Source organism: Caloenas nicobarica, chromosome 6, assembly GCF_036013445.1.
Source record: "Caloenas nicobarica isolate bCalNic1 chromosome 6, bCalNic1.hap1, whole genome shotgun sequence".
NCBI classification, from domain to species: domain Eukaryota; kingdom Metazoa; phylum Chordata; class Aves; order Columbiformes; family Columbidae; genus Caloenas; species Caloenas nicobarica.
In genome coordinates this window covers 25,047,473-25,060,453 of record NC_088250.1, presented here as the reverse complement: position 1 = coordinate 25,060,453, position 12,981 = coordinate 25,047,473, and the positions used below count along the sequence as shown (strand labels likewise).

General features: G+C 60.6%; 1 protein-coding gene across 1 annotated transcript; it reads right to left on the bottom strand.

Moving 5' to 3' along the window:
* Positions 1–5,864: 5,864 nt before the first annotated feature.
* On the bottom strand, positions 5,865–11,064 carry CHPF (chondroitin polymerizing factor). Its single transcript, XM_065637677.1, has 4 exons — positions 10,709–11,064; positions 8,918–9,482; positions 8,539–8,721; positions 5,865–8,062 (listed from the first exon to the last, which is right to left on the bottom strand). The coding sequence occupies exons 1-4, from the start codon at positions 11,017–11,019 to the stop codon at positions 6,800–6,802; spliced, it is 2,322 nt and encodes a 773-aa protein (XP_065493749.1). The 5' UTR covers positions 11,020–11,064; the 3' UTR covers positions 5,865–6,799.
* Positions 11,065–12,981: the final 1,917 nt, after the last annotated feature.

Here is a 12,981-nt window from a genome sequence, read left to right as displayed (position 1 = left end):
GGCCCCCCAGCCCTTTCGCCTGTCCCCTCCGCTTGCCCCCAGCACATGGGCTTGGTCCTGTCTCAAGCACACGGCGCAGAGGGGAGTGGGCATGCTGGGGAGGTTTGGGGGAGCAGCAGGATACAGGTCAGAGGGGCCCTGGCGATGCAGAGCACGCAGTGGGTAAGCCGTGGTTCCTGTGAGCCCTTCCAAGCCCTCCCCTGCTGGCCCCTCTTGGGAGGGTCACTGCCCTGCATGGTCCACCTAGGAGAGAGATGTGCTTGGAACAGCTTTGCCTCCCCAGGGACCACTCGCCCCCCAACTTCCTGCTGCAGGGCAGGGCGGCATTGCAGGGCACCCCTCTGAACAGCACAGCCCCCCCGGCCAGCCCAGGGACACCCCACCTGCAGCCAAACCTGCATGGCACCACCCTGACCCCTGGCGCCACCACCACTGTGACATCCCCAAAACATCTGCCCGCCCTTCCCCAACCTCATGCAGCCTGCCAGAGCTGCAGCCCCCCTGTTGCTGTTCCCAGCCAGACCCCTGCACTGTGACACCCCCCACCGCTCCAGTGTTGGCCCCAGTAGCCCCCAGTCATTGTGGCACTGCAGACCTACTGCCTCCCCGCTCTCCTGCCTCCCATGCCACCATGTCCCTCCCCAACCCTCCCCATCCTCTCCTTGCCCAGGCATTGCCCAAAGCGGCTCGTCCCTTGGTGCAGTCGCCCAGTGCAGCCCAGGCGGCACAGGGGGGTCCTGCCCTTGCTCCCCTGCCTGTCACCATTCTTTTGCACCATGCACGTACCCCTTGCCACACTCCCACCCCCCGAGTGGTGAGCACCTGCTGTGCCTCCTCCAGACTGTACATGATTAGGAGGGTGCCCCGTGCCCAGCACCACCCAAACAGCCACAGCCTGACCTGCTGGCCAGACTCTTGGCCAGGACTGGCACCCACAGCCCTCCAACCCGCCCTGAGGTGGCAGGACCCACGGCAGGACCCATGGCAGGACTCACAGCACCCTTCCTGTCCTGCTGGACATTGCCTCCTCCCCCTCCACTGTAGCAGACACCAGCGCAGGGCAAACCGCCCCAAAATATCTCAGGAGGGGGGGTGAGCTGGCAAAGCCCCCCTCAACACACACCCGCTGCAGAGAGGGGGACCCCGGGGCAGGAATTTGGGACCTCTTGGGGGAGGCTGGGGTTGACCCAGGCAGCCCCTGGCCCTGCCGGTTTGGTCCCCATCCCCGGTGCCCGCAGATGGAGCATGGCCGTGCCATGCTGTGGCCAAAGCCATAGGTGCAGGAGGAGCCATCGCTCTGGCAGCCCCCAAGGCCCCACATGTGGGAGATGCAGGGCAGAGACCAGAGCACCAACCTGGTGATGTGCCCAGCAGCCCTGACTCTGGGTATGTGCAGCCCAACAGGCCCTCAAAATATGCACCCAGATGGAAACATGTTCCCCGTCAATGCAAACACCTGGTTGTGTGGTGTCCCATGTCCCCCTGCACGGAGGGGACACAGCAAGCCGCCCAGCAGGACAGGTACAGCGGTGCTCCCTGGGAAGCCCCTCCAGAGCACTCCATGCCAGTTCCCCATGGAGTCCCCCCATACCGACCCACAAGCAGGAGTGTCCCTGGAGGTGTGCCACGCGTTAGCTTGGGGACATGCCATGACCGTGCCGGCCAGCCTTACACCAAGGTCTCCTGCAGCGGGTGGGTGATGCAGGTTGTGGCCCCCCCGCCAGCAGGAGCAGCGAGTTCTGAGCAGAGTGGGCACAGGCACCGCGGTGGGAGGGCCAGTACAAACGCCCTCATGCTGCTGAACGTGAGAGACGTGTCACTGTTTTATAAATGTACAAACGCTCCCTAATAAAGAGGCACAAGTAGGTCTGGAGCCACCTGCGAGGGCTGGGGCGAGTGCCTCCGCGGGGCCGGGCAGAGCGGGGAGGGGAGCAAGGAGAGCAGGATGTCCTGGTGCAGCCGCTGCTGAGCTGATGACGACTGGCGGGAGGACCCAGGTTTAGCATCCTCATGCTTCTACCCATGGCCAACCCCAAACCTAGTGCTGTGGCCACCAGCAATCCAGTCCTCCCCAGGGAGGGGGCCGCTGCTGCCCGGGGCTCCCTGGGCTGCAAAGTGATGCCAGCCCAGCCCAGCACTGCTTGAATCGCCTGTAATGAGCCACATGAAATAGCTGGGGCATAATTAGAAGGGGATCCACCATAGTGAAACAAGCCCTTAATTTTAATGAGCGCAGCCCTCTGGACAAATGCCAGGCACCTGGCCACAGCAGGACCGGCTGCACTGGCGACAGCTCCTGTCACTGCAGAGGTGACAAGCCGGGCAGGCTCAGCTCCTGTGGCTGTGTGTGGAATTGGGGTGCTACCAGCTGGCCCCAGAACTTGGGGATGCCATGCTGGACCCAGAGAATGGGCACCAGGATGGAGCAGCCAGCAAAGATGCCTTCTGCCCATGGGACAGGCATCTCCTTGGGCACTTCCCACAGTGCCTCCACCACCACACACCACAATTACAGCTGTTCCCAGGGAAAAGCTGCGTTTCAGAGAAAACAAACCATCCAGCTTGGGAGCGGAAGGGCTGCAAGTGAGGCCCAAAGTGCCATGGAACATGCAGACTTGCTGCTGTCACCTCCTCCCTGTTGCCTCCTGGCTGGAGGTGCTGGTGGTGACAGGCAACACTTGGAGAAACGGGTGGCTCTCAGCATCTCCTGATGACCTGAGCATGCCAAGCTTGTTGCTTTGCTCCTGACTGTTTCCCTATGTCTCCCCTGCTGGGAAAATGCACCAGTGGTGTCTGCCAGTGGGACCAAGCAGGGGACACAGCCCTTGCTTTCCAGTGCTCAGCTCCCCACCATGGGCAAACAGACTGGAAGAAACAAGGAGGCAATTAAAATTAAAATCCAGCCGAGCTGCCTGCCTCTCCCCCCAGAGCTTTGAGCTCCTGCAGTCCGCTTGTGCTGGGGCTGTGTGTCCCCAGCGGGGACGTCCCTGGGCACAGCTGGGTACACTGACACCCCTGTGCAGAGAAAGCCCCACGGACAAGCACACGTTGGCAGCAGCCCTGCCTGCACTTGCAGCTAATGGCTGTTTCTCTCTTCATCAAAAGTGTCTGATTTCCCCCAGCTTGGACAGTAAAGCCCCTGGCTGAAGTGCACCATTCCCCGCACCCTCCAGAGAGGTTCAGCAGCACGTCAGGCTGTGACCCGGGGCATTGGGCACAGGCAAAGCCTAGCATCTCTGCCTGCTCCTCCTCAAGCAGCACAGTGTCTCCTGCCTTCGTTTGCAGGCGGGAGGAAATGTTTGCTGGGGTTGGGTCCTGCTCTGCAGCTAGCGGAGCTTCTCCTGCAGAGAGATAGCAAGGCATGGCTGTTCCCTTCCCAACAGAAATACAGGGATGAGAGGACACTGCGCTTCCCCTTGCCCTCCAGCCCTCTCCTGGCAGAGCCTCGCTTCCTACACCCTCCCAAACATCAGCTATCGAGCTGATTAGCATTGCCGGGGCTGAAGTAACTCTGCTGTGGGGTTTAGTACAGCCAGAAGTGACCCAAGCAGGGCTAGAGAAACAGGTTTTGCCTTTGGCATTCGCAGGCTCACTGCTGCGCTTGCAGAGAGGCACCCACAGGACCGCGCTGCAGGAACAAAGCTGGTGTGGAGCAGAACAGGAGAGCAGCAGTTTGAGTGTTCCCTGGTGTAAGTCCTTGCCATGGTGCAGGATGGAGAGGGGAGGCAGGTGCCTGCCCAGCCCTGATGTGCCCTGCTGGCCCCTCTCGTGCTTCAGGCTGCTGTGCTCTGAACCAGCCCTTCACACCCTCTTCTAAAAAACTCCCAAGAGGAACTTGCGTTGCTCTTGTCTAAGGCCATGGTGAGCCAGCAATGCTTGTAGAAAATTTTCTCGAGGGAAGATGAAGTCTATGGGCAGCAGACGTGTTTTGTCCTGCCCTGTTGGGAAAATTGCCCTTTCACCACTCTGCAACTGCATCTGTGCAAAAACCCACACATTGTATGGAAGTACCAGTCAAACATGACCAGGGATTGCAGAAAGTCCCTGTCTGCTCACTCACTCATGTCAGCACCGAGGGCCACTCCTCCCTGCCTCTTTCAAGGACATCACTGTCCTGGTCCCATGCCCTGTGCCCTGCCTGCACCTGCCAGCCCTGCACAGGCCGGAGCAGGACAGAGCACGTTATGATCTTGTGCCCATCGTCACAGGTCTCTGCCATTGCCCAGTGAGCCCACTTACTTCACCCAGGTGCAGGAAGGTTGTTTAGGGCCCCAGGGAAGAGGGCCAGCCCACTCTCATCACGAAAACCCTTCCCGAAGCTTTGTGCATCCTTCCCCAGGATTTCGGCATGTTTTGATGCTGCAAATAACTTCACAAATACCAGGGCAGCTTCAAATTCTGCCAGCTCCTTTTAAAAGGGAGCAATAACCATGCTGGGAGTGCCATGAGCACTGTCATTTGTTCCTGCGTATGTCAGAGCAGGGAAGGCTACGCTGGTGTTGATAATGCAGAACGTTAAGTATGCAAATAGCTCTAACTCAGTCTGGGCAAACAGCAATGAGGAGGCAAGAGCAACTCTATCTAGACCATCTTGCAACAATTAAATGACACTTCAGGGTTTCTTTTCACAGCCAACTTGATTTGAAGCCGGTTTGCTTTATTAACACTTGGATACTGTACTAACACCTAATCACATCTGACTCCTAGGTCTGCTTTTCAGAGGAGAAATGTATCTGTAATGCACCTGCATCTGCCTTGCTCCCTCTGTCCCAGATTCACATTTAAAGGGAATTAAGGATGCATTCTGGGAAGATCAAAACCAGAAATACTCAGAGCAAGCTAACGGTTATCATCTCAAATATGATACAATTATATTTAAACATACATGCTCCTGCACCGTGGCTATGAAGACTGGAGCAGGAATATAGGAATGAGGTACCTTCGGGGAGGGCATGGTACAGAGCCCAGGGGCTTTCCATGAGTTTCGTTGAATGCTAACAGCCTTGATAACCAACAGTGAGTAGGTTCAGTTAATTTTCTTGGGCATGTCTCTTTGATATGGGTGTTTCACAAATACATAAAATGTGATGACCACGCAAAGCCATGAAAGTCATGCCTGGAGCAGGCAGCACAGGCAGGGGACACAGTCTCAGCGTCTCATACCACAAATAGGAGTGAGACAGTACAGCAGGGCAGGACCACAGTGCACCATGGCAGTGGGGAACTGGAAAACACAAGAAATTCAGAAGCCTTAAGATGCAAAACAGCCTGAAAAAGGGTGAAACGAAGCCAGAGAGTGATGATTCAACACAGTAGTCAGATGTGGTTTCTGGCTCAGGAGCTTCCTTTGGAGCTGATCCCAGATGCTGCAGGGCAGAGCTTACCCCTCTTGGGCACCCAACCTCTGCTCTGACGTGGGCCGGGATCCACTGCGATTCACGTACAGCCCACAAAGGCTGTTACAGGGACAGCACACGTGGGAGGACACATGGGGAGGACAGCCCCAGGAGAGGCGCAGAACTCCTGCTGCAAGCCCCAGGGGCTCAAGCTGGTACTTCCAAGTGTCTGCTTGGCCTGGCATCTGCCAGCCTGTCCATAAACTGATGGGCTCCCCTGGCCTCACTGAGGAGAAGCAGTCATCTCCCAGCCCAGGTAGAGGATGATGCAGGCAGCTGGGGGAAAGCAGCACCCCTGCAAGGAAGCAATCCAACCAGCTGCAGACAGCTTTTGTACAAGCAGCCAGCACCTACCACCACACAGACCCCCACGGGACACCCAGAGATGCCCTGGGGAAGAATCAGCCAGACCCAGTGGTTCATCTCTCTGTTTTATTAGTGTAAACTCCCCCCCCCTCCTCTCCCCACTATTAAATACCAACCAGGAGCAGACTGCGGCTCCTCAGTCGCTTTCTCCTTAGGAGATGCACAGCCAAACCCTCTGCCGTGCCCACCAAGCTGGGCACCGCGTCCCCCGCTGCCAGGAGGGCTCTTACCTCTGTCGGGAGGCTCTCGTATGACGGCTGCGACCTCCGACGTCCTATCAATACTGCGAAGGCCGAAGCGGCCTGGGTCACGGTTCCCATGGGGAGCAGCTCATGGTATGTGAATACAGCAGGATCCCCTCTGGCACCCCCTGTGCCCACCAGCCCTGGAGTCCAGGATCCCCCCACCCTGACCAGCTGGGAGTGCTCTGGCTCATTGACAAGTGGCAAAACCCCAAAACCAACCTCCTTATTGCTCTTTTGGGTTGAGATATGTCCCATCCCACCGTCTGAGCCTGTGGCGGGCACAGGGACACGGCCTCCCCTGCACAACTGGGTCAATGCTCCAAAGGAGCAAGGGGCACAGCCCTGTCCTGGGGTACTGGGGGAACGGTAAGGGGTCACCCCCAGCCCCACGGCAGTCATGGCCCCACAGCAAGGCAGCCCTGGGCTCTGTGTGCCCCTGGTTGAGGGGGCACAGCAGGGACAGAGCAACCCATCACCTACCAGCTGGGGAGCGGGGCCAGGAGCAGGGGATGGGGCCAGCAGCCAGCAGCTGTGGGGTGAGGAGCTGGGTGTCCCGGCTCACAGCTCAGCAACACTGACCCCACCTCACCGTGGGGTCTGCACAGCCATGCTGGAAAGAGCAGGACACCCTGGGCTGGCAGACCCCAGCCTGGGCAGCCCCAGCGGGGAGAGTCACAAGCTCAGGTGCCGATGGTCCCTGCTCTGCTGGGAAGAGGAAGACAGATGTAGGCAGCAGAAGAGGCAGGGCAGGCAAGCAGGCAAGGCAGGGCCAGCCTCTTTGCACCCAGAGGTTCAGGTGCTGTTCCCCTGCTCCTGCTCAAAAAGCACCATGGCCAGCTGGGAGCGAGAGCCTAGGCCCTCCAGGCTGCTCTGCACGCAGCGGTGGTAGATCTCCTCGCTGAGCCGGGGGTTGCAGGCCTGGTGCCGGTAGTGCTGCAGCAGGGCGGGCTCCACAGCACGGAAGACATGGAGGTTGGAGTATTTGATGAACATGTCATAGATGTCCAGGGTCTCCAGGATGTCCTCGTTTTCCTGCACATCACCTGCCATGCGGGTGCGTGCTGCCATGTAGTCAGCATTGTAGAAGCAGGCTTCGTGGAAGACGTCACGGTCGAAGCGCCCTGCATCCCGCAGCAGATCCAGCGTGGTGGGTGGCACCTGGTTGTGGTAAGCAATGGCAGGGTTGTAGCCCTGGAAGTGGATGGGGAAGAAGACCTGCCAGTTATTGATGGTGTTCATCCGGCAGCGGTTCAGGAAGTCAATGGTGACCTCTGTCCCCACACTGGCCACAAAGAAAAGCGTGTCCACAGGATGCTTCTTGGAGATTATGTCCATGACCTTGATTTGGGAGGGTGCGTCTGTCTTGACGCTGATCCATGGGATCTTCACCTCTGCATACCTGCGCTCATACTCGGTGATCTGGGCCTTCACAGGGGCGAAGATGTCATTCTGTGTGACCTGCTGGGCCTCAAAGGGGTCGTAGATGAAGAGGAAAGTGAGCACTGCATTCTCACTGCTCTCAAAGGCGGCTGCTGCGTAAGCCTCCAAAAAGCGGGCAGCGTGGTCCCGGTCATGAGCTGTCAGCGGTAGGATGACATTGATGCGACTGGCCTCTGTCACGTAGGGCATGGGGATGATCTCCACCTCGCTGAGGGGTCGCACAAGGTGCACGCGCTTGGTGACGGAACGGCTGTGCCCCTTCTGGGTGACCACCTCCACCTGAAGGTCCAGCGTGTACTCCATGCCGCGTGTGGGGTCAAAGCGCCGGTACCCATTCACCAGCTGCTGCTTGCGAACGTGCAGCACCGGCTGGTACTTGCGGTTCAGTTCCTCCATGGCCGTTGCCACCACATCAGCCACATCTGCCAGGTCTGCGCCACGCAGCTCGCATTTAGGGGAGCCATCCATGCAGGCATAGACCTGCTCCTCTGTGAAGTAGTCCCAGCGCAGCACCTCAAAGCGGGTTTTGGGCTGGAAGGGGGGTGGGATGCCAATGGGCCATGTGGCACCTTGGTCCCCATCAGCAGACAGGCTGCTGGCGTTCTGGATCTCCAACTGCAAGAGGAGAGATGGAGGAGTAAGAGCCAAAGCAGGCACCGGTAGGCCTTCCAGCTCTGGCTGCAGGCAAGCTCACTCCAGATGCTCAGAGATCAGCCACTCCAGCCCAAAGAGCAGTGCCAGAAAAAACACTGCTTTCAGCCTGACTCCTGCCAGCACCTCAGGTTTCCTCCTAACAGCACCCCAAATGTGGCACACCACCTCCATCAGCAGAATCTGCACCTTCTCCCACCCTGCCTGGCCTTTGCTGGTGAACCTCAGCACCCTGCTGCCTCCATCGCCTTGAACCACCACTGCAACTCCAGTGACCCACCCAGCTCCAAAGCTGCTCTCCAGACAGCAATGCTGCCCCTGCAGCCACATGGGCTCAGCCAAAACCCTCATACTGGAGTGGGAAGGTGACACAGAGCAGCCAGAAAGCCCATAGAGATGACAGGAGGAACCTAGACCCTCCTGGCCAAGCCAGGTCTCACCTGGAGCTGCTGGATCTCCTGGTAGGTCCTCTCAAGCTCCACCTGTGCGAAGTACTTGTGCAGTCGGTACATCTGGAGAGGATCCAGCACAGGGTGGACAGTGAAGGCGTTCTGGAAACGAAGGTCCATCTCCCGCTCGGGGTCTGTGTTTTTCCCCAGCTCAAAATAATGGTACCGCAGGCCCTGAATGAGCCAGGAGAGACGGGTCATGGCCATCCCCGACCTGTGCTCCCACCTCACTGCCTGCCAGCAGAGCAAGCTCAAAGGATGACAGGGGGCAAGGGCTGATCCCCTCAGGAACTGGGAGCCCTTAGGGAGGTAGGCAAACACACCAGGCCAGGATTGGGCTCTCAGAGGCCACCTCTCCTGCAGGACTTACCTCGTGCTCCTCAGCACAGTTGACGGCTGTGTAGTCGATGATGCAGCGGCCCAGCCACTCGTCGGGCCGAGCACTGAGGATGTCATTGCGGCAGCTCTCCAGGTGCTGCTGCAGGAGCAGGAGGAGGCTGCGAGACAGCAGGTAGCCAAATCCCCCATAGCAGTAGCGTCGCTCGGTGTCCCCACCAATGAATTCCTCGGGACGGCCCATGTAGAGATGGGTGTCAATGCTGAGGTGGGCAACTAGGCGGCTGATGCGGTGCGCCTCTGTGTAGGTATCATCCTGCACCAGGAAGAACCAGTCGAAATCGTTCACGTAGTGGTCCAGCAGGTACCTGATGGTCTGGTACATGTTCCAGATGGGCCGCTCATCACTGTGTGTCACCACTGTCATGCCATGGGGCACCTTGCGGCCCCGCGTGCCTGTGAAGTACACCAGGCGTTCCAGGCGGTGGGCCAGTGTGCGGTTGACGGCCACCCCCAGTGTGTTCAGTGTGCTCTTGGAGGTCAGCACACCCACGAAGAGCCGCTGTCGCATCCCCAGCTCCGTGCTGATGTATCGGGTCCTGCAGGAGGGAGAGAACGTTTGGCTCTGGGGCACTGCACCCCAACTTGGTCTGCACCCTCCCCAACAGCATCAACCTCGGTTCCTCTGCAAGAACTGCTCCCAGGCTTCAATCACACACAAGACATCACCCCGGCAGCACCAGCTGCCACTACGCCTGGGCCAGAGGCACAGCAGATAACTCTGCTGAGGTCCCCCCCAACCTGAGATCATGGGTGTCCCTCCCTTCCCATGAGCTGGCCAGCCTGGCTCACACCAGAGGCTCACGAAAGGCTGAGCATGGCTAAAAGAGGGAAACAGGGCTGCACACCCCAGCTCTAGCAGGGACGCAACTCACCAGGCACCCGACCATGCTGCCAGTCCCAGCCAGGACAGCCAAACTGGGAAGGACCTTCCTGCTGCCCCTGCCAGACACACTGCTCTTGAGCAGGCAGGAGAGCCCGTGCTGCGCTCCCCAGGGAAGCCAGGTCCCGCTTGGGTTGCTGAGGCCAGCACGGGGCCAGCTGTGTCCCCTCCCCACCACGGCCCCCAGCTGCCCCCCTCATAACGGCTTTCAGCTTCAATTCTCCCAGCCCGGTGCAGCGGCAGGAAGCGACCCACCCCCCCGCCAGCCCCCAGCCCCCGCCTGGCACACACTGGCCCCATTCAGCCCCCTCCATCCACCCACCTCCTCGCCGGGACAAGGAGCCCCTTTCACTGCCTGCTCCCCGTCATCCCGCGGCCGCCAGGATGGGCGGCAGCCGGCCCCGGAGCAGGCTGGACCGTTCAGCGTCCGGTGGGGACACGCCACCACGGGACGGGTCCCTGCCAGGGCTGGGGCAGGGGGCCCGGCAGCACGTGCTGAGCAGGCAACCTTTGCACAGCGGGCAGGGCGACCCCGAGGCGAGCAGGGGCAGAGGGGGGTAAGGAGAAGCGGGGGGGCTAAAGGAGAGGAAGGGAAGCGGCGGGGAAAGGCACTTGCAGCGAGAAAAATCCACCCACAGCCCTGGGAGGCTGCAGGGGACGAGGAAACACGTTGTCGGGTCACCCGTACAGCCCCCCCAGCACCAGCCCCGCAGGCAGGGCAGGCAGTCCCCAGCACCGGCCTGGCAGACACACGCCCGCACCCGAGCACCCCCGGGCTCGGCCGCAGCTACCCCCATTTAAAGCCCGGTTAGCGCCGGCGGCCCTTCCTCCGCCGGTGCCGCGGGGGCCCACACACCCCCGGCCCGGCCCGGCCCCCCGCACCTGACGGCCTTCTTGGCGGCCCTGCCGGGGCTGGGCGGGCGGTAGGGCACGACGCGGGGCTCCCAGCTGTCGGCGCCCATCCCGGCGGGCACAGCGTTGGGCCTGCGCGCCGCGTTACCGTTGGTGTTGCCGGGGCCGGGGGGCGGCGCGGGGCCGTCGTCGGGGCGCGGGCGGGCGGCGGGTCGCGGCGGCGGCCCGCAGGGCTCCTCCACCCAGGTGACGCTGAGCAGGCTGAGGGTGAAGCCCAGCGAGACGCCGATGGCCACCGGCCCGGCGGGCCGCAGCACCGACAGCACCAGCGACAGCCGCATGGCCGGGACGGGACCAGGGGCGGCTCCGCTGCCGCTCCCGCTGGCGGCGCCGCCGTCCGACGTGTCACCCCCTGGCCCCGCCCCGCCGCGCGTCACCGCGGGCGGCCGCCGCGGCCAATGGGCCGCGCTCCCAGCGGCGCGTCACGGGGCGCTGCGGGCGGCACGCGGGGGAGCAGGGGGCGGCGTGGGGGCGGGACGCGGTTGCCGGGAGACCGCGCGGCCGGGCCCCGCTGCGGGCACTGCCCCCTCGCCGGGCCGCCCCGGTGCGGCGGGCGCCGGGCGGGGAAGCGGGGCCGGGTGGCGAGACCTCTGCTCCACTCCCCGCCGAGGTCCAGGAGACGTCGCTGCGGGGCTGCCCGGTACCTGGCACCGGCCGGGCCACGGCGTTCGGCCCCGGGGGCTGTGGGGCGGCAGCTCAACGCCCCCGGGCCCGGCTGCCCGCTCGGAAAGTGCATTCGCCCGGCGCCGGGACATGGCGCCTGAGCCGGCTTAAGGGCGGATTTCCCCGGGCGGCAGCCGCGGGGCTGGGGCACAGCTGCTCCTTTGTTCTCGGCACTGGGGGGACGCTGTGTTCCCTCCGTGAGACAGCACAAACCACGGCGCTACCGAATTCATGGTGGTCTTGAAGTGCCATGTCCCCCTTCTCTTCCTGGGTGCTGTCTGGAAAGCATGGGCAGCGGCACTGGACTCTACCTGGGTATCCTCAGGGGTTGACCAGTGGTCATAGAACCACAGAATCATTTCGGTTGGAAAAGACCCTCGGGATCATAGAGTCCAACCATAAAGGTGGTGGGTGGGTGGGTGGATGGTTCTGAAGCCGGGAGCAGCAAAACACGGGCCGCGGGCTGCAGAAGGCAGCAGGGTATGCCGGATGCCTGGGGAACAGGCGTGCAGGAGGGCAAACGGCAGCTGGAAAACCTCTGGGTGCAGAGCAGCAAACCGTGAGGGGGCAGAGGAGGGCCGGCAGAGCAGCAGGAGATCCCAGCAGCAGCACCAGGGACCTGTCCGTGGCTGTGAGTTAGAACAGGACCAAAGATGTGGGCTCTTCTGGCTGGGGCAAGGCCACTGACCCCCTACAAGCTGTCTGCAGCACAGAGCCACTGTCCCACCGGCGACCAGAGAGAGCCCCTGGGCAGAAAGAGCTGTAGGAACCAGCTTGGGGCAGAGTTTGCTGCACGCATGGAGCCTCCAGCATGGGAACAATCCAACCTAGAAGCTGCAAGGCCAGCAGCCCTACATGGCTGCTCAGCATCAGGCGTTACTGAATAAGGACAATGAGGAGGACCCAGCCTTTCTGCCAGTTCCAAGCTTGTGGTCCCACTTCCAGCAGCCCCACAGCCGCTGGGGCTCTCAGGTGCCCCTGGATTTACTCTGGTTGGTGGGGAGCTCATCCCGCCCTCTCCACAAAATACATCCCGCCTGCCCTGGGGAGTGTTGGCAGCCACAGAGTACGGCAGGGCACCGAGAACAGGCGGGAGCCCGCTCAGCTCTAGGATCTCTTTCATTTTCTGGAACAAAGCTGCCTATTTTCATCAGGAAGTGGTTGGCAGCATCCCCCACCCCAGAGATACAGGACCATCATCCAAACTTGGCTCATTTTCATAGGCCTTTTTCTCCTGAATAGGCCAAGACAAGCAATAAGCAAAGGCGGTCACGTGAGCGGCAGTTTAATGAAGAACATATAAAAATGAGAAACAGAGGGAATGTGATGGGACAAGGAGATGCCAGAAGGGAAAAGATGCAGATGTACGAAATGAGCAGAGATTTTCCATGGACAAAGGCCAAAAAGCAGGCATGATCATAAACAAAGTCGCCTGTCTTCTGTATGCAGAGAAATGTGTCAGAAATAGATGTATTTGATTTCCTTTACAAGTTGGAATACTTAATATTATTCACCTTATACAAACCCAGATGATTTTACATGAGTGATAAAAAGAGGTTTCATTCTGAAATGACCCTGTT